The following is a 21560-nucleotide window of genomic DNA, read 5'->3' as shown; positions in this document are numbered from 1 at the left end:
TGTTACATAACACATTCTTAACAATATGGAAACCAGTCCATTGAAACGTTATTAACAAATAAGTGTAACTATTTAAGTGTAAAGGCCCCCAAACACGGGCCGATAAAAGCTGCCGACAGACAGTCAGTTGCTTATTGGCCAGTGTGTGCGGCCATCCGACTGGCTTTCCTGATCGATGTCTGGTTGTAAGTCGATTAAAAAATTTCGTTAGATCGTGGCCGCATCTGTGCGCGTATGTGGTCCTGCAATCCAACCACCTGTACCGGATGCATTATGATCCGATCGTTGGGCCCTAGGGATAATGGATCCGATAAGGGCGTTCGGATTGCGGGACCACATAGATGTATCCATGATCCAATAGGATTTTTTAACCTGCCCGATCGAGATCTGGCTGACTTTCGGGCAGATATCAATCAGGGAAGCCCGTCGGATGGCCACACACATGGGCCAATAAACTGCAGACTCGGTCTGTCGGCAGCTTTTATCAGCCTGTGGGCCTTAAGTCTATGGCCACCTTAACAGTGCAACGGGTGGGGGGGGTGGGATGATTGGCCACTATTAGGGGAGAACAGTCACGCTGCCAGCCTGCACAGTGCTCCAGGTGCTCATGACGTTGCAAGAGGAGGAGGGTAAACAGCTTCTCCTTTTTATAACAGCCCTGCCTTAGTGCCATCAACCAATCCTTCCACCACATATAGCCAGTCCCATGGTTCCCTCTGCTCCCTGCACCTCCCTACAGTCCCGGGTACCCCTTGTTACCCACTTTAGTGCCTGGCAATCTCTGAATCCAGGGGTATGGATTCAGCCTAATACAGAAAACGAACCCTTCTCCTGTGTCGGAAAGCTGGCACACAGGTGCCTAAAAAAACAGATTTTTTGATTCAGTTCAACCAGGCTCTTGGATTCAGCGGAATCCTGATAAAAAACAGCTCCAATTTGGCTGAACCAAATCCAGGATTTGTTACATCCCTAGTTATTTTCCCTACGGGTTATGTTAAAATGTGGATCATTGTAGCTTATGTTAAGCACATTGAGATCAACTCATATGCAAGTGAATCTCTATTGCTCTATTTGGACACCCACATGTTGGGCTAAATTGGGCTGGTGATACAGTTGGCCTAAAGAGACTTGTCAGACATAGAATGCATCAGGATGCCAATGGTATGTAAAGCTGGGCAAATTTCTTCCAGATGTCAGTTGGGCAAACCCTTCCGTGGCCTGTGATTCAATAAAAAGAAATTTTGATTTTACAAGCCTGGTCTAGAGCAATTCCATGGAGCGCCTGCCAACTGTCCTGTTACAGGCCCTCCCAGGGGTCCCACATATGGGCCGATAAGCTACTAACTCAGATGATAGGACTGAATTGGCAGCTTATATCAGCCAATGTACAGTATGGCCAGCTTTAAAAATATTTACAGCGGGAACTAATTGCTCCACAGAAAACAATCAAACCTGTTTCTAGATTGCTACATGTAGGTGCTACTTTCTCCCAATGTGACACAATACTTAGGTGGAAATGTATATGTGTGTATAAAATTACTATTGACAGAAGTACCAAGAGCTTTACAAGTTTTACAAGAATATAATACTTGCGGAAAATAAATAAGCATTGTACTTAAGTAATTAATACAAGTGCATTTATAAAAAACATTTGGAAGAGATTCCTGTCCCAAATATTTTGCAGACTAACTAAATGACCTACTTGATGGGGCAAACAGAAGCGGCAGATGTTGGTTTTAGTATCAGATAAGTATAAGGTGCAGAACTGATCTGAAATGAAGGAGAGAATGGTTGATGAATATTGCAGCCCATGGAGTTCCAGATATAAGGAAATTATAATACGTAATATTATATTATAATATGTAATCATGTAATATATAAATTGGTATTATTTCCCAGTTCTTTAATATAATGGAAGCAGCGTTGTTCCTATTTTGCACATATTGTAAGAGAAACGTTGAGTCACTGGAAATTCCCTTGGCAAGACAACAGGGATCATGTGTGCTCAGCTTTCATAGTAGAAATGTACTTACACTCTGGACTGTAACACAAAATAACGGAGTTGCCTGGGACACCTGTATCTAAAGCTGGGAGACATGCAAATGTCTGTCTGTATGACCAATGGCCCCATGCACAGATGATTTGCCTAAACAAAGTAAGCCCAACTGGCTATTAAAGGTCCCATCAATGGCAGTTGCTTATACAATTGGATTAAACAGTGAGCATGTACACAGCTTGTACAGGGGTGCAAAGTGCAATTGGGGACACATTTCACCATTTTTTTCCCCATAATGCAGCCTTTTTTGCCTGACTATTCCAGCATTATGATTGCTTCATTTGACTCTTTGGAAGCAATTCTACTGTTTCAATTAATGTATATGGCAGTTGATATACCCTGCAATTACTGCCATTTTCAGCATGGGGTTAGCTCCAGGGTTCCACTGTGTCAAAACTTTATTTGACTTGATGATGGCCAATATAAAAAGTTGCTTCGAATTGGTGAACCACCTCTTATAACCCCAATTTATAAAGTGGAATCCCCAAACTTTTCTGCAGAATTACAATGTTCACTCGCTTGTTTTTGTTATAAAGCTGTGTTCAGCAATAGCTCAGCTTTATATAACTAGCAGTGTTAAACAAAGCTTCCACAATCAATAAACTTGGGTAAAACATCCGTAGCTTACGTCCTTTGGTGTCAAAACGGTGTAACTATTATGTGCAGAAAATAGGTTGCAGAAAAAGCAGATGAAAAGAATACCTTCCATTAATAAGACTGGAAAGATGATAGTATCCTGAAGCAGATTTTTTGTATGGGAATAAAGTAAAGTTCATGTAGATACTGGGCCCCTCCCGGTCACTAAAACACTTCCTCTAGGTGCTCCGGTGAAGAGAGGTATCATGATCCAGTGTCACCACTTGCACAGCAACTATTATTACATTTCTTTCAAATTACTATCCCCTGGAGAGGAGTGGTTTGCACTATATATAGGAGCACTTAGCAGCCATACAGGGTCACAAAAGGAAATGGATATAAGAATAGAAAACATGTAACTCGGTTTGTGTCTTAGAATTACGTTCTTTATATGTCCATAGGGAATTGTAATGCAAGCCACAGTATGTCTCTACAGGCCAGAGCACCTATTCTTATCAAGACCTCAATTTTTCTCACTCCAAAGCCCCTGGAGTGAACATGGTGCTGAGCAATTTTTTTGAATTTTGAAACAAAAATTAAATAGCACAGGGTATCTTTAGCATGTGCCACCATTTGTTGCTCTGGTCTTTGTATAACTTTAATTAAAGAGGTGGTTCACCTTTAAGTTAACTTTTACTGTGTTATAGAATTGCCTATTCTAAGAAACGTTTAAATTGGTCTTTATTATTTTTATAGTTTTTTGTTTTTAATATTTGCCTTCTTCTGCCTCTTTCCAGCTTTTAAATGGGGTCTAAAAAACAAATGTTCTGTAAGGCTACACATTTATTGTTATTGCTGCTTTGTATTACTCCTCCTCAGCTCTCCTATTCATATTCCAGTCTCTTATTAAAATCAACGCACGGCTCCTAGGGTAAATTGGACCCTAGCAACCAGATTGCTGAAATTGTAACCTGGTGAGCGACTGAATAAAAAGCTAAATGTCTAAAAAGAACCACAAAAAATGAAAACCATTTTTTCAGAATATCACTCTCTGCATCACACAATATAAGTTAATTTAACAGGGAACAACCCCTTTAATGTAATCAATGAGCTGAACAGTTAGTTAGACCCTCTGTACAACAAGCCTAGGGTATAAGGTATATTTCAATTCTCTGCACTGTATTTGTGACTTCATGCTGAGTAAAACAAGTGTATTCACGTGTCGGAGAGGTTTTACATTAAAGGGATACTGTCATGGGAAAAAATTTTTTTTTCAAAATGAATCAGTTTATAGTGCTGCTCCAGCAGAATTCTGCACTGAAATTCATTTCTCAAAAGAGATTTTGAAATCTGACATGGGGCTAGACATTTTGTCAATTTCCCAGCTGCCCCATGTCATGTGACTTGTGCCTGCACTTCAGAAGAGAAATGCTTTCTGGCAGGCTGCTGTTTTTCCTTCTCAATGTAACTGAATGTGTCTCAGTGGGACATGGGTTTTTACTATTGAGTGTTGTTCTTAGATCTACCAGGCAGCTGTTATCTTGTGTTAGGGAGCTGCTATCTGGTTACCTTCCCATTGTTCTTTTGTTTGGCTGCTGGGGGGGGAAAGGGAGGGGTGATATCACTCCAACTTGCAGTACAGCAGTAAAGAGTGATTGAAGTTTATCAGAGCACAAGTCACATGACATGGGGCAGCTGGGAAATTGACAATATGTCTAGCCCCATGTCAGATTTCAAAATTGAAAATAAAAAAATCTGTTTGCTCTTTTGAGAAATGGATTTCAGTGCAGAATTCTGCTGGAGCAGCACTATTAACTGATTCATTTTGAAAAAAAAGATTTTCCCCATGACAGTATCCCTTTAAAAAGGTAATACTTTATAAGCACAAACGATCATTGTACAATCTAGCATGATTGCTTGGTCATTTTCGTTTCTTTCTATTGCTGATAATCCCTATTTCATTCACAGAACAGGCAGCATGGCACCTACATCTAATAAATGAATAAATAGTAGGATGTAGATAAATAAACCTTTTATGGAGTAATTTGTGCACAGAAAAGCAGCCTTTGTCTTATAGCCAATGATACAACGATTAGCTCAATGGCAGCTGGTGGTTCTCAGTTTAAGAATGTATGCATTCCTTTGCTTCTAAACATTACTCCTGCTACATTAGTGGTGGTAAATTCTGTGCTTTCGGGAACTTGTGGGTTTTAAGAGACTGGTGGCTATTTATCCGAAAAGCAATACATTTAATAGGTACATTTTATAAAGCTTGTTGTGTCAGAGTGATGATAGCCAAAACTCCTATACCCCTGAGACAGGCCTATATGTATGTGACTCATTTTAAACCTCCACTGTCTCGGCCACAGGCCAAATCCATTAGAGACCCGATTATAAGGCTATCTCCCTGAAACTAAAGTGCTCAGCAACAACAGAATTCAATATATAAACTTCATTAATTGCATTGTGCTGTCTGGTAAGTCTAGCCTTTCTCCCCTTTCCAATATATATGAAGTCATGGTCCCGGAATTAAAGCTCTGCTAAGGTAACGGGAACACCATGTTTTTTTAAAAGAAAAAAAACAATGTCAAAAAGCACTAATGCTCAAGCTGTGACTTGATCTAGAGATAATTTTGGGGATTCATTAGTAAAATATTTGGGCCTGTGATGTGACCAAACATCAAAGCAGCACTATGGGGCCCACAGCTGTTTTTATTCTCTAGGCCAGACTATAGTACCAAATCCCCAAATATTCCTATATCTGTTGTATATTCGCATTCCAAAAATGGCCTGTGTACTATAATGTCATTCCACGGTGCATAATGGAATCCCAACTGGGCCCGAGCATGGAGGTAAGGTTGGACAGGGCAAAATAATGTTCTGTGGGCTCTTTCCACCATAGCACCCAGGGCCACGTGTTTTCATTGGAGTGACCTCCTGTGTGGATCTTGGGTGATTCTTCATTATAAAAAATATTGCATCATGGGATTGTTCCCTTTGAATGAACTTTTATTACAATGCAGAGAGTGATATTCTGAGCCAATTTGGTTTTCATTTGTTATTATTTGTGGTTTTTGAGTTATTTAACTTTGTATTCAGCAGCTCTTCAGTTTACAATTTCAGCAATCTGGTTGCAAGGGTCCAAATTACCCTAGCAACAATGCATTGATTTGAATTTCCTATATGAATAGGAAATGAACAGAAAGATGAGAAATAAAAAGTAATTCTAACTATACATTTGTAGCCTTAGGGCTCTTACTGACGAGTGGTTGAAGCTGCGCTCCCCTGCGTTCCGTTATTCTGCGTTCAGCCGCAGGGGAGCGCAGGAATAGACGCATTAAGCTTTTTTCAGTGGGGCTGTACTCACACAGGCACGTGTAGGCGCCGAATGCAGGTTGAGACGCAACATGCTGCATTTTTCCTGCATTTGGCACCTACACGCGCCTGTGTACAGCCCCATTGAAAAAAGCTTAATGCATCTATTCCTGCGCTCCCATGCGGCTGAACGCAGAAAAACAGAACGCAGGGGAGCGCAGCTTCAACCGCTCGTCAGTAAGAGCCCTAAAACAGAGCTTCTGTTTTAGAAGGGTCATTTTGAAAAGCTGGAAAGAGGAAAAGAAAAAGGCAAATAATTTAAAAAAAAACTACAAAAATAAAGGCCAGTTGAAAAGTTACTTAGAATTAGTAATTTTAAAACATACTAAATGTTAACTCAAAGGAAGGGAAAAATTAGCGAAGCACATTGAAGTCAATGGGCATCACAATTATTTTGACGCGAGCGACAAATTTTTATAGGCGTGACTATTTTGTCCAAATGCATTAAAGTCAATGGGCGTCCGAATAATTTTGGATTTTTTGCGGGCGAATTTTTGCCGTAGTTTCGAAAATTTATCAGTGGGCGGAGAAACACGGAAATTCACCGCAAATTCATGCCTGCAGAATTTATTCACCCATCACTACTCAGATGAACTGTCCCTTTAAAACCACTTATTTTAGGTAAAAGCATACATAAACAATGGTATCTATGAAACATTCCATCCTTGCATAAATGAACATATAAATGTTTAACATTTGAATATATAATGGTTATATTCTATGAAATGATTGGTTTCTAGTTATGCTGTTGCTGATGATGCCTATCAGTCACTACGAGACCGAGACAGAGACCAGTGCATCTTGATTACAGGGGAGAGTGGAGCTGGAAAAACAGGTAATAACTCGCACAGACTTACATGAATTTAACACACCACATACCAGGGACTTTAAAGGACCAGTATACATAGAAAAAAAAACCACAAAGACCAATTAAACTTTAAAATCGCAAAGCCTTTATTAAGAAATAACTTACCGAAACTCCGCTTGTGCTCCTCTTCAGAAAGCGATCGGGCGATCCATCGTGCGGCACACGATTTCTCCTCCCTGGTTATCTCCTATAAGGAAGGCAGGGAGGAGAAATAGAGTGCTGCATAATGGATCGCCCGATCGCTTTCTGAAGAGGAGCACAAGCGGAGTTTTGGTAAGTTATTTATTAATAAAGACTTCATAATTTTAAAGTTTAATTTGTCGTCTTGGTTTTTTTCGATGTATACTTATCAATTTTTTAAAACATTTTTTTGATGTTACTGGTCCTTTAAGGTCTTCTCTACTTTCATTAGAGTATCAGGGCTCAGGGCCATTATTAGCAGACTATGAGCTCCTTTCCCCAGGCAGGAAAATATTGTCCTCAGAATGTTGCAAAGTCTGACTACAGTCTTTTAAGTTTGTCTGTGGCAAAAAAAAACCTCAAAAGCAGGGTCTATGTTTAAGTTTGGAATACAGTGCTGTAATTAGTCTCAAAGTCTCTGCGTCATGTTTATTTCATCTCATCTACAGCGCTTTCGGCTGACTTAAAAGTAAAAGTTCTAAATTTATTTTGGTTCAGCATAAAAAAAGATTATACTGTGTTATTATCTTATGTCTAAAAATGTGGAAATACAGTTACAGGGATAATAAAAAGGCTGACATTTGACACACCATGGTTATAAATGATCTGTTTCTTTCAAAAGTGCACAAACAGAGACACAAGAGCACTCAATCTAGTATAATACAGGTGCGGGATCCGTTATCCGGAAACCTGTTATCCAGAAAGCGCAGAATTATTATTATATTTTATCGAAATAATCCATAAATAAATTATTTCCTTTGTCTCTAAGATATAATTAATCCTTATTGGAACAAAACCAGCCTGTTGGGTTTATTTTATGTTTACATGATTTTCTAGTAGACTTAAGGTATGAAGATCCAAATTATGGAAAGATCTGTTATCTGGAAAACCCTTCACTCTAGATAAGAGATCCCATATCTGTACAGGTATATTAGTGTCGTAACTAGTGTGTTCTGCCCAACTCCACACAGCAATCCCTACCTGCCGCTCACCTTCCTACTCCCCACCAGGCCCGGACTAGCAATCTGTGAGTTCTGGCAAATGCCAGAGGGGCTGCTGTAAGATGCCATAGATAGTCACTGTGAAGTAGGGTTGCCACCTCTGCCGGTATTTTACCGGGCTGGCCGGTAAAACACCCGCCAAGGCCGGGGCTGGTATTACAAATTTACCGGCAATGCAGTTGCCGGTAAATTTGTAATATCCCTAGCTAAAGCCCTTGGCCTGCCCCAATCTGCACAAAATCGACCTTTTCTTCAGCACGTGGCCAATTCCAAGCCGCCCCTTCGACGTCTTGTCCCGCCCCCTTTGATGTCACGTCCAATTGCATGCCACGACTCCGCCCCCTTTGCAGTCACTCCCCGCCCTCTTTGACTTCACGTCCCACCTCTTTTTGCCACCCCCAGCACCGGCTTAATGAAAGGTGGCAACCCTACTGTGAAGTAGGCTGGTGGGTGGCTGGTTGGGCCTCTGTGCACTTGAAATGCCAGTGCCTATTTTGAGTCCCAGTCCAGACCTGCTCTCTACCCACCGCCCTACAGCCTCCGTTGGCCTACTCTGTTGCCTCCCTGCGTACTCCCTGCCCGAGTCCCCACTCAAAGGTAGCAGAGCATCGGAGAAGGGAGGGATTCTGTCTAACCACCGACGGTTATCGGGCCCCCTGTTTCCCAGGCCTTCCTGCAGTTACTGGGTCTGCTTTCTCTATCGTTACTACACTGAATGCTTGGGACCTGGGATTCTATTGAAAAGGGATCTTTCCAGAATTTGGATTTCCATACCTTAAATCTGCTAAGAACCATGTAAAATTAAATAAACCCAATAGAATTGTTTTGCCACAGATATGGATTCCTGCAACTTTGTTACCATCAAGTAAAAGGTACTGTTTACAGAGCAAAAGTAAAACATTTGTCATCAATTAGAATTACTGGTTTAAAAAGGTCTCTAGGGGAGATGACCTTCCCATAATTAGGAGCTTTCTGGATGAGGGGTTTCTGGATAAGTAATACCTTGTACTAACTACTTCCTGATGAACATAACCAAAAGATACATTGTCTGTATTTGCAAGATGGAGTTTCTTGTAAATCATAGCTGAATAATTCTGAACTTCCCATTTATTGCTTTCATTGACTGCTTTTATTAATTTGTAATTTTTAGAGCACCGACATATTGTGCAGTGCTTTCAACACACAGATTCTTATCACTATGCCACTATTTATTTTACAAACTAAGCAGAGCAAGTCATTTCTTCCTCTGTGTGCTTTTCTCTATCTTTTTTTTTTTATTTTTCTTTCCCTGCTAATTATAGTGGAATGTGCCAAGAATGCTATAAGTTAAAATACAGTTCAATCCTTTTCCCACAGAGGCCAGTAAACTGGTGATGTCCTACGTGGCAGCTGTATGTGGGAAAGGGACAGAAGTGAATCAAGTAAAAGAGCAACTCCTACAGTCCAACCCTGTCCTGGAGGGTGAGTATTTCTGGAAAAGCTAATAATATCCACAGTGTGGCTTCCCACATCTGTATTCTGTTAGCAACAGTTTATGGCTGTGCAGGCTGTAGCTGAAGCCCTGTAATGTTCAAGGCACCTCCTGTTTCTTTATTAGGCTGAGCCATTATATCTGCCATGCAGGAGAGGTGGTACCAAGCAAAGATGGACTATGAATCAGAATCACTATCTCTCTTGTCAAATCTAGGGCAGAACCTTATCATTCCTGTATCCAGTGTAACATGGGAAGGTCACTTGTCTTGGCTTTTATCTATGATTAGGGATGTAGCGAACTGTTCTGCTGCGAACTAGTTCGCGCGAACTTCGACTGTTTGCGTCCGCCGAATGTTCGCGAACGTTTGGGAACGTTTGCATTTTGAGTTCGCGTTCGATCGTTCGACCATTCGAATTCCTTCGACCGCTAAAAATCGAACGATTTCCATTCGTTCGAACGATTGTAAGCATTCGATCGAATGAAAAGCATTCGATCGAATGGCTTCGATCGTTCGATTCGAATGAAAATCCTTCGATCGAATGATTAAAATCCTTCGATCGTTCGAATCGAACGATTTTAGCGGGTGTTCGAAGTTCATTCGATCAAATGCTTACAAACGGCGTTCGCGAACACCAAATCGGCAGTTCGCTACATCCCTGTCTATGATACATAGAGGGCCTAGCTATGAACATGATGCGCAAAACCTAATCAACGCTGCTTGTCCCACTGTGCAATTTAAAAGAAAGGCATTTTTTTTTTGTTTATCTATATTTTGTAACTGCATTGCCTAATGATACACTGGGGGTAATTTATAAAGTTCACGCAGCGCATATTTATTCGCAAATTGTTGTATTGGCCATGTTTTCTTTTAAATGCTAAAATACTGCACTGTTGTGCCCAGTTGTTTGCGAATTTGCATGGTGAATGAATTTTCGCATATGGTTTTGCAATTTAGACGGATGTTTGAGTGAGTTCTTCCCACTGTGCGACGTTGTTGTGCCCCAAAATATAGTTTAAAGTAACTGAAATTCGCAATTTGGAAAACTGTTTTGCGAATATTTTCTCCACCACCAAAGTTGTAGCGTAATTCAAACCCAGGGGGTCATTTATAAAGTTGTATTGCCCATGTTTTTTCCTGAAAGCTAAAATATTCCACTGCTGTGCCCGTCTTTCCGGTTTTTGCGAATTCGCATTGTGAATACATTTTCACAGATGGTTTGCAAATGAGAGGGGTGTTTGCGTGAGGTTGCCCACTGTGCGAGGTTGTTGTGCTCGAAAATAGCGTTGACAGTAATTCAAATTCACAATTGATGAAACTGTTTTGCGAATATTTTCTCTGCCACCAACGTTGTGGCATAATTCATACGAAGAGTGTACAATTTGCGATTTTTGACATATTTAAAAAGCTCTTATGGACATTCACTGGGTGAAAAAAAATTCGCAATTCTGTTTGCACACTCTTATTCAGCTTTATAAATGTAATCATGTGAAGGGCAAATATATTCACTGTGCAAACCAATCTGCCTTGCGTGAAGTTTATAAATGAGCCCCAGTGATATTACATTGTCCTATCACGTTCTGCCACAAATGCATTGCAAATAGTGCAGTGCTGTGGGAATATTAAGGTCAATTACATTGGGCTGAGAGAACATATTGATATGGTTTCATGAAAAACACCAATTCCTCAAGTTACAGCCTCATAAATCTCAATCATGGTAGAAATAACTGAGATTTTTGTTGGCCGCTTGTAGCTACTAATCACACCTGTGGGTCAGAAAGCATTTAAATCACAAATAAAATGAACAACTATCATACCTTTCAGCATTCTTAATAATTCATTCATTCCTTTTGGCCACACCAGAAGCATTTCAGATCTTTCCAGTAGGCACCCTTCCCTTTATTTGTGTCCCAGCAGTTGGCAACTGGAGAAATGTCTTAAATTGTACTTAAAAAATGAGATCCAGACTTTACAGGGAAAACCTATTTAAACTTCACTGTTACAGAGTCATCAAGAAACCAAGTAATAAGACAGGAAAGAGCTGCTGGTTTTTGCCAGGAAAGAAACATTCCTATGACTAAACGGAAGTACATATCTCCAGGCAGGCATCACACGTCAGTTTAATTTTTAGAAATTTAGTAAATATTTTTCCCACCACTATTCTATGTGATGTACAGAGCACATTGTTTAGGCAGGCTTCCAAATTTGGTCTTTAGGGGAGAAGATTCCTTTAAGACTTGAAAACCATTTAATGCAATAGTGAGTCAAGCTGAAAAATCTCAGCATTTCCTAAAGTCAAACTCGCCAGAACCCCAATGACAAGAGTTTCTGTATTTGCCACTCAGGAGGGACACTGATGTGTGTTGTACATGTATGCACTTATTTCAGGCACTGCCCCAGCGGCAGTGATCAAAACAGAATTATTGGGGTTAGTGGAACATATATTTAAGCAAAATGAGGTGCAGATACTCATGTGACAACCCCAGAGTGAAACGCAGAGAGATCTGTGTGGGTTAAGTTGGGTATAACCTGACCCACTGACTGATCTATTTACCGCACAAACCACTAAACCACAGAAATTACCTTGTGATTTGTGATTACCTGCAGTGCACCATACAACCCAGACGTGACATAATGCCAGAAAGCAGACCACGCTGGAACCAAAAAATACGGTGTGTCCACTGACTTCCTGCAGGGTTAGAAAATCAGAGCTTTTTCAACTGAACCAACTTGGTGTTAGAGAATGTGCTATGGCCTCTCTTGACCAAGCTGGCAGCTGATGTGGGTTGGCGTCCTCAGCCAGAGGTACAGCATGGACTCCCCGCATGACCCTCTTTTTGCCCCTAGGACTGAACTTTCTGATCGGTGGCCTAACAAATGGGTGCTTGTGTGTGGTGACACGACCAACAAACAGTTCATTATGTATGAAAGGCAGCCTATGGATCAACTTCATCTGACCCCTGGAGTGTGACTATACAGAGGGATCAGTGGAGCATAATAGGTTATAGTTAGCTCTTCAGGAGTGCTTGCATAATTGTAAGGTAATTAAGCATGAGCTAGAAGGCCTTATGATAATAATAGAAATAAAAATTATTTTTATGGACGCAAGTTCTCCTGTCATCCCTATGACAATACTTCTTATGTTAAACGATAATTTATAGCAACCACTTTTATCTGCCTTATATTGTCTCCTACAGGGAGAGCAACATGTGTCTAGTATTGGCATAGTTTGCTCCCAGTGTTGGGTGCCTGGAGCTGACAGAGATGCAATCCAGCTATACAGGATTGGTTTAGGGAAAGGGGCCTGGGGCCCTTTGATAAAACAAAGGTGCAACAGCATGTACATTTTGAATGTCCAGCCTTCATAGTTACATAGTTAGTTAGTTAAATTGGGTTGAAAAAAGACAAAGTCCATCAAGTTCAACCCCTCCAAATGAAAACCCAGCATCCATACACACACCCCTCCCTACTTTTAATTAAATTCTATATACCCATATCTATACTAACTTCAGCTTCTCTATAACTGCATCTCATGCAGACTAAAAACTGGACATTCCTTGTTTATGTATTATGCTTTCTCTCATATATATAAAGGCCCCAACATTCCTGCATTGGAAGAAGTCTTCTTTACATCCAGCAGTGAAACTTCTGTTAGAGAGCTGTTATTCCTGCAAAGCTGCTCCAAAAATCTTCCTGCAAAGCTGCTCTAAAGCATATAGCCCATTATTTAGTTATAGAAAAATATTGCTCACTATCTTTTATGTTATGACAGAGAACTTTCAGCAGAGAGAATACCTGCACTATATGATAATTTGTGTTATAAAACAAAGGCAGTTCCCAAACTGCTGGCAAATCATAAAATGTAAATAAAGCTCAAAGGTGCAAGTGAACTATTGCCTGGAACAAACATAAAATATTTCATTAAGGCCATAACCCATGTCTCCTGTTCTGAAAATATAAATCTATATAATCATGTCTGCTTCTGTGGCACAAACACTGCAGTACTTTCTGAATAGGCTGAAAAAGTTGGAGATGCTAGCTGTTTTTGGACTACAACTCCCAGAACTGCCCTGCTGGGAGTTGGAGCTGAATAACAGTTGAAGAAATGAAGGTTGGACATCCACACACTATTATTTCGGAGCATCTTGGCACATTCCCTGGCAGGCCCGGATTTGTGGAGAGGCCACAAAGGACTGGGCCTTGGGCAGCCGGATTTTAGGGGGCAGCATGCTGCCCAACCACATTGTTTCATTGCGCAGGAGATACAATAGTTTTTAAATTTCCTGTGCGCCAATTCCCATTGCTCTGAACCCGATGGTGAAAATTTGAGCAAATAAAAGGGAGGGGACGGGGCAATGAATGACAGCGGGCATAGGGGGGCCTGGTATGTAAATCACCCTGTTATGGATACATGCCAATGATAAAACACTGGATGGACAAAATCAGGCAGGGGGTGTGAACTTATGTTGGCAGATTGGTCAACCTCATTTCTGTGTATGCAGAGTCACCTGGGAGACCCCTTGACTTGGATGAATTCTGTTCTCAATCTAGCCTTGGTCACTAGTACTCTGGCCTAGAGGGTAGAGCCACCTGTTTGGCTGTAAAAGCAGCTCTTTCTTTCTGTGCTGTGGAGCAATACCTGTATGCTCTCCCACTGGTAACTCTGGTTTTACAAGTCTATAAAAACACTGTGATTCCTGAGTTAGGGGATCTGATTCTTTGTGAGTTCAGAATCCATGGACCTCATGTCAAATAAACGTTGTGTTTCACCTGAAGTGCTCTCCGGTAACTGGATTTCCCCAGCAGTCTCATACTTTATTCATCATATCATAGAGATGGCAAAGACTCACTTTCTCTGTGTGACACCTGTTCAATAACACACCATTTCTTACACGTGTTTTCTCTTGCCATTATCTGCAGCCTTTGGAAACGCCAAGACCATCCGCAATGATAACTCGTCCAGATTTGTAAGTTGCTACAACTGTAAATATTCACTTTGCTATTATGAATGCCATTTATGGTGAAATATTTTAATAAGGAAACATATATGGGGTTTTGTTATTATTTTTTTTAAACAGGGCAAACAAGGAAACTAAAGATACTCCATGTTTCCAGCATTGTGGTTCTTGCTAATTAGGTGATTAGATTAGTAGTGCATAGACAACCCCCTGCATAATGCACTTCTGCTTATTTGAAAGACAATACAGTCACAATAATGGGGTGACGGGAGGGGGTTATTTATACAGAGCTCAATATTTCAAATTAAACTAAATCAGCCAATTAAAGGAGGCATTACTAAGTGTGAAAAAATGTTGTCTTTGTTGAGAAAAAAGAAAGGGTTTATGCTGTCCCTTAAAGCCATTCACACCTTTATCCGGCACATGGATTTTAATTAATTGGAAGAAAATATGAACAGAGGGAGCAACATTGCGCTTTGAACTACTCTCCTGCACAAAGTCATGTCTAACTAGTTGTATATCTCTGTAGAATTTGGTTGATTTATGGATTTACAGGGTTTTTTAATTGCACACTGCACTGTAAAGCTTGGCATATCGTTAACACGATAGAACATCACAATCCTTTTTTATTGCAACCTTCAACCGTGTGGTTATAGCCTGCCACGTTAAATATTCATGAATTTTCATTGTTCAGTAATTTTGTTTGTTCTGCCAAGCCTAGGGCACACTCTACTTGCTGGGGAATCGCTTGTGGTAGGCTGGAAACAAGTCAGATTTTCCTATGGATCGTTTTATACTATAAACTGCATCTCTGTATTTTGTCCTATAGGAGACACACTTTCGATCATTAGTTACTAGTACAGGCATAAGATCTGCTATCCAGAAACCCATTATCCAGAAAGCTCTGAATTACCTGAATTCAATCTCCCATAGACTCCTTTTTAATCAAATAATTCACATTTTTAAATTTCCTTTTTCACTGTAATAATAAAACAGTACCTTGTACACAATTCTAACTAAGGTATAAACAATCCTTGTTTGAGGCAAAAAGACAAAGGATGGAGACCCAAATTACATAAAGACCCCTTATCTGGAAAACCTCAGGTCCCAAGCATTCTGGATAATAGGTACCGTAGTCTGTTCAGCTGTTTCTGCTATAAATATCACAATTTCTGGGCCCATCATAAAGAATTATGCATCTTACAGTGTATTAATATGAGCCTTTTACCTTTCAGGGGAAATACATGGACATTGAATTTGACTTTAAAGGAGATCCTGTGGGAGGCGTAATCAGTAACTGTAAGTGTACAAGTAACTGGAGACAAAACATTGTGGTTGTATTTCATTGATGGCTCATAGACTCACACAGGGAAATATGTCTCAACTGGCCTTGAGGAATTATCTTCCATTTAAAGAATGTTTTATGTAAGGAATTAGTAGCGCCGTTGCTATCACAGGGCACAATTCAATGTAATAACTAATTATTTAATCGTATTATAATCCAATGACTACATATTAAGTGTTATTTTGATTGTCTACGTATTTGTCTTTAGAAAGACTGATTCCTTCAGTCATAATCATTTCGACCCCACATAAGGTCCTGCTCGGGCTGTACCCAACTCTGAAGCAAGCATTCTACATAGGGGTACATGTGTGTCTTGTCACTATTCCTAATGTATCTTTGTTCTGTAAGAAAAATGTGCAGGCCGTATGTGCACAAAGACATGTGTTGCACAGGAACAAGGAAGCTCAATGCTGGGACATTCTCGGAGAAATCCCTCCTATAAAAAATCTTCTTAAAACACCAGATTGAATGATCCTGACCCCATACAATCTTATCCGAACCTACATAAAATCATACAACTGGCATTTGGTAAAAGATCTGAACTGCTATCCAGTACAGCTTATTTCTAGCTTCTTAAATTATATATTCACTACATTAACAATACTCCCCAGCAGTATGTACACTACACTTTTCTGATGTTTAGTGATGAGCAAACGTATTCCTCTGGTACAGTTTCGTGCCAAATTCACATTTTTGCCAATGGGGAACATTTACTAGAATTTTGCCACGTGTTTTGTTTCGACAGAAGTTTTTTTTTTTTCCACAGGAAAAATGGCATGTGTGTTTTAATATTAACTGGAAAAAACTCCATGCCAGTGGCATTATTCGAATTTCTCTGTGTTTTGTTTTGTCGGAACAAAAAAAATGTTTTTTTTTGCACTGGGAAAAAAACGCCCATTGAAATTTCAGGAATTTTTCTACGGTTTTGTAAATGACTACTGATTTCTTATTATAAGAGTGTGTTAAAGGAATAGTTCAGTGTGAAAATAAAAACTGGGTAAATAGATAGGCTGTGCAAAATAAAAAATGTTTCTAATATAGTTAGTTAGCCAAAAATGTAATGTATAAAGGCTGGAGTGAACAGATGTCTAATAAAACAGCCAGAATCCAACTTCCTGCTTTTCAGCTCTATAACTCTGAGTTAGTCAGAGACTTGAAGGGGGGCCACATGGTACATTTCTGTTCAGTCAGTTTGCAATTGATCCTCAGCATTCAGCTCAGATTCAAAAGCAACAGATATGACCCATGTGCCCCCCCATCAAGTCTCTGATTGGTTACTGCCTGGTAGCCAGGGCAACCAGTCAGTGTAAACCAAGAGAGCTGAAAAGCAGGAAGTAGTGTCCTGACTGACTTATTATACATCAAATCACTCCAGCCTTTATACATAATATTTTTGGCTAACTAACTATATTACAATCTCAATAATTTCTCCAAAGCATGCTATTCAATAAAAAAATATTTTATTCACATCAGTAGTTAAAAAACATGTATAGTAATCCCTCTAACGCCTAACGCGTTTCATGCTTACCCAGCACTTAGTCATAGGCAGAACTAAGTGCTGGGTAAGCATGAAACGCGTTAGGCGTTAGAGGGATTACTATACATGTTTTTTAACTACTGATGTGAATAAAATATTTTTTTATTGAATAGCATGCTTTGGAGAAATTATTGAGATTGTGGTTTTGCCTCTTTTTGGTCACTAGAGGTCTCCAACATGCTTACTAATAGTATTTACTACTTCTGCTCCCAATTTGATTTAAATAAGTTAACTAACTATATTAGAAACATTTTTTATTTTGCACAGCCTATCTATTTACCCAGTTTTTATTTTTACACTGAACAATTCCTTTAATGACCAGAATCAGAAACCCACTTGGCCCAGTGGGTCCCTGTTTATGGCAGAAATGTGTAACCCTGTGTGAAATACCAGCAGTACTGTTCAGGTATGGAATCAGAAAACCCGTTCTCCAGAAAGCTCCGAATTATGGAAAGTCCATCTCCCCTAGATTCCATTTAATCCAAATAATCCACATTTCTAAAATGATTCCATTTTTCTCTGTAATAATAAAACAGTAGTTTGTACATGATCCAAACTAAGATATAATTAATCCTTATTGGAGGCAAAACCAGCCTATTGGATTTTTTTTAATATTTAAATGATTTTTAGCAGACAGAAGGTGTGAAGATCCAAATTACTGTATATACAGATTTATCTGGAAAACTCCAGGTCCCAAGGATTCTGGATGACAGGTCCTATACCTGTACTATAACAGGGTCCAGGAATGACGTCACCATACCTCGCCAATTAATTTCACTATCCGTATCTTTTTATAGCATACACTAACTCAAGGCTTTATAAGGGAATTTAAAAAAATAAATAAACAGCTTCCGTTTTCATTTAACCCTTAATACACCCACGTCATATTCTTTCTCACACTTCAGTTGTTCTTTCTCTCATTTTTATTTCCGAAGAGACATGGAGCAGGAAAACTGCCCCCTTTCCTCCTTGTGAGATCAGAGTCACACAGAGAGTTGTGCTTCAGAGGATGGGGTTAAAAAGTAATATGCAGCAATATGCATTAAAGAAACCCTAATGAGCCGAGGCTACTTCTCAAGTTCCAGCTGCATCCTGTCTTGTAATGTGAAACATGTGGGATATTATTAAAGTTTCCTGGGCAATAAGAACAGAAAGCAGCATTCTTTTTAAGCCTATTTATGGAATACTTAGATGCTGATAATTCCTATATGTTGTGTTTGATACACAAGAAACACATTTCTGAGCATTATAGGGTATCCTATCTGACTGTAGCTCCAGATGTGCTTCCTGATGGCCCGTCTTCCTAATTTTCTTTTATCACAGTATCAAAACTCCACACTGGATTTATGATTCGTACATGCAGCTCTCTTGCCTCCTTAATTAACCAACTGAGAAGATAGCCATGTTTATTGGGTGCTGATGGTGTCCACTCTATAATCACAGTGGTTGCCAGCATTTTCCATTGGTAACTGTGTCTAAGAAATGTCCCAGTGAACTAATTCCACAGAGTTACCCCTAGATTCTATTTCCTTAATAAAAACTGGGTAAATATAAAGGCTGTGCAAAATAAAAAATGTTTCTAATATAGTTAGTTAGGCAAAAATGTAATGTATAAAGGCTGGAGTGACTGGATGTCTAACATAATAGCCAGAACGCTACTTCCTGCTTTGCAGCTCTCTTGGTTTCCACTGATTGGTTAACAGGCAGGAACCAATAAGCAACTTGAGGGGAGGGGGCACATGGATCATAACGGTTTGCTTTTGAATCTTAGCTGAATGCTGAGGATCAATTGCAAACTCACAGAACAGTTATATCCCACATGGCCCTCCAGGGCAGCCGTTAGAAATCACAGGGCCTCGTACAACAACATTTTTGGGGGCCCCTTGGCCCTGCCCCCCAAGCCACTCCACATCACAGTTAAAAGACCATACAGACATCAGCGCTAAAAAAGGTAACCCCCCCCACACACACAAGTAATAAAAAGCTATTGGGGACCAGGGCCCCCCTATAAGTTAAAAAAAAAAAATTGGCGCCATGGCCCCCTATAAGTTTTTTTTAAAAAAGCATTGGTGCCAGGGACCCCCTTACAAGTTAAAAAGAATTGGGGCCCTAAAGAATATTTAAAAAAAAAAAAAAAATTGGCACCAGGGCCCCCCTTACAAGTTAAAAAAAAAATTGGGGCCCCAAAGAATATTGTTTAAAAATACAAACATTGGTGGCAGGGGCCTATAGAGTATTAAAATAATACATTGGTGACCAGGGGATTAAAAAAAACTTGGTGTTCAAAGGAATTGAATTTGTGGCTTCAGGACTTCAACTTTGCCTCCTTTCGTGACTTTGTGTCCTTTCACTGCTTCAGTACTGAAATTCCGGCTGTTTCTGTGACTTTGGGTCTTTTCGGTGCTTCAGGACTTCAATCTCTGCTGTTTTCGTGACTTTAGGTCTTTTCCCTGCTTCTGGCTTTGGCTATTTTTGTGGCTTCTGGACTTTTTGTGGCTTCGAGACTTCGGCTGTTTGGCTTTTTCGGCACTTATGCATTTTGGCTGTTCAGGACTTCGGAAGGAGGCGACACAGCTTTCGGCACTGTCAAGGGGGGCCCGGCTCTTTCAAAAAGTTCAGCACTGCTGGGCCTCCTTCAGGCCCGGGCCCAGTACACTCATGCCCTCCTTGATGGTGGCCCTAGCCCCCCCCCTTCAAGTCTATGACTAACTCAGAGTTAGAGAGCTGAAAAGCAGGAAGTAGTGTTCTGGCTATTATGTTAGATATCCAGTCACTCCAGCCTTTATATATTACATTTTTGCCTAAATATATTAGAAACATTTTTTATTTTGCACAGCCTATCTGTTTTCCCAGTTTTAATTTTTACACTGAACTGTTCCTTTAAAGTGGCATCATTGGAGCAGCTTATTAGTGAGCTTCTTTACATTCAAGTTGCAGCCGCATCGTTTTACAGATATAGAACCTCTCCCTTGTGTGAATGGACTATGGAGAGTCTGTTTATCTTCACATTGACGCCCCAACTCCAACCCTAAACTTGAGCTAAACAACTGCCATCTCTTGCCATTGTTGTTTAGTGTTCTGTAAACGTGCCAATTATCTAATCAAATCTAATATTTCCTTTGTTCTCTCCCTCAACAGATCTACTGGAGAAATCCCGTGTGGTCAGGAATGTAAAAGGAGAAAGAAATTTTCACATATTCTACCAGCTTCTTGCCGGAGGGGGCACTGAGCTCCTAGGTGAGAATCTAGCCCCAAACACCAATGAACTAGGGGGAAATTCTCCATAAAATAGTCAGTGTAGTTTGCATGGGATTGCATGGAAAGCTAGGACTAATTTATCACTGTGTTCCCTCTCTGACTGAGGTTGATTTACTAACATAATAAAATGCACAAATAGAATTGCCATTAGTTTAAAACAATATACTGCAAGCTAGAAAATGGAAGCAAAAATCAGGTTGTTTTGGGTAACATCACTGTTCATTTCAGATCCCGGCTTCTTCTTTTTTTATGAAGCCTGAGGACTTTTCCACATTAAACTCTGCAAGAACCAATTTGCAGTGCATGCTCGGTAACATAATCATTAATATAATCCAGAACTTCAGCTTGCTCAGGGAGCCACTGCTCCAGGAATCCAGATTTTCCAAAGAGTAGTGATGGGTGAATTTGTCCAGCGAAATGCGAATTTTGATGCCGGCGTCAATTTACATTAAAGTCAACGGGCGTCCAAATAATTTTAACGTGGACCATTTTATGCACGCGTCAAATTGTTGCGGGCATCAAACACTTTTATCATTAATTTATTTGCCAGCGGCGAAACGTGGAAATTCACTCCGAATTTGCACCTGGCGAATTTATTCACCCATCACTACTAAAGAGCAAACACTTTTTATTCTATTCCTAATATACTACAAGCCACTAGAAAACTTTACTAGTAGACAGGTCACATTAATAGGAATTTCCTTAATGTCCAAATTTTATGTAACCGTATAAATTGTCTTTTAGGAAAACTAAAACTGGTCTCCGACTGCAGCAAGTACAACTACTTGAATAATGATCCCAGCAGTCTAAATGGAATGGGAGACGTTGAAAACTTTCAGATTGTTAAGGTATATATATACTGTATTTATGATGCTTCTTCAGCTCTAACCTTTTAATTTTGGTCCAATATAGAACTGAAAGGAAAATGTAGGAT

General features: G+C 39.9%; 1 protein-coding gene across 3 annotated transcripts in view; it reads left to right on the top strand.

The window, feature by feature from the left end:
- The window catches only part of myo1a.L (myosin IA L homeolog), a 74548-nt gene that overhangs the window by 21083 nt on the left and 31905 nt on the right, over positions 1-21560 (top strand). For all 3 annotated transcript variants that reach the window (XM_041580946.1, XM_041580945.1, NM_001091430.1), the window contains 6 exon segments: positions 6748-6842; positions 9413-9517; positions 14449-14495; positions 15722-15785; positions 20507-20605; positions 21371-21474. In XM_041580946.1, coding sequence (XP_041436880.1) covers positions 6748-6842; positions 9413-9517; positions 14449-14495; positions 15722-15785; positions 20507-20605; positions 21371-21474 — 514 coding nt within the window.

Source organism: Xenopus laevis, chromosome 2L, assembly GCF_017654675.1.
Source record: "Xenopus laevis strain J_2021 chromosome 2L, Xenopus_laevis_v10.1, whole genome shotgun sequence".
Classification (NCBI taxonomy): Eukaryota; Metazoa; Chordata; class Amphibia; order Anura; family Pipidae; genus Xenopus; species Xenopus laevis.
This window is presented reverse-complemented; position numbering and strand designations above follow the sequence as displayed.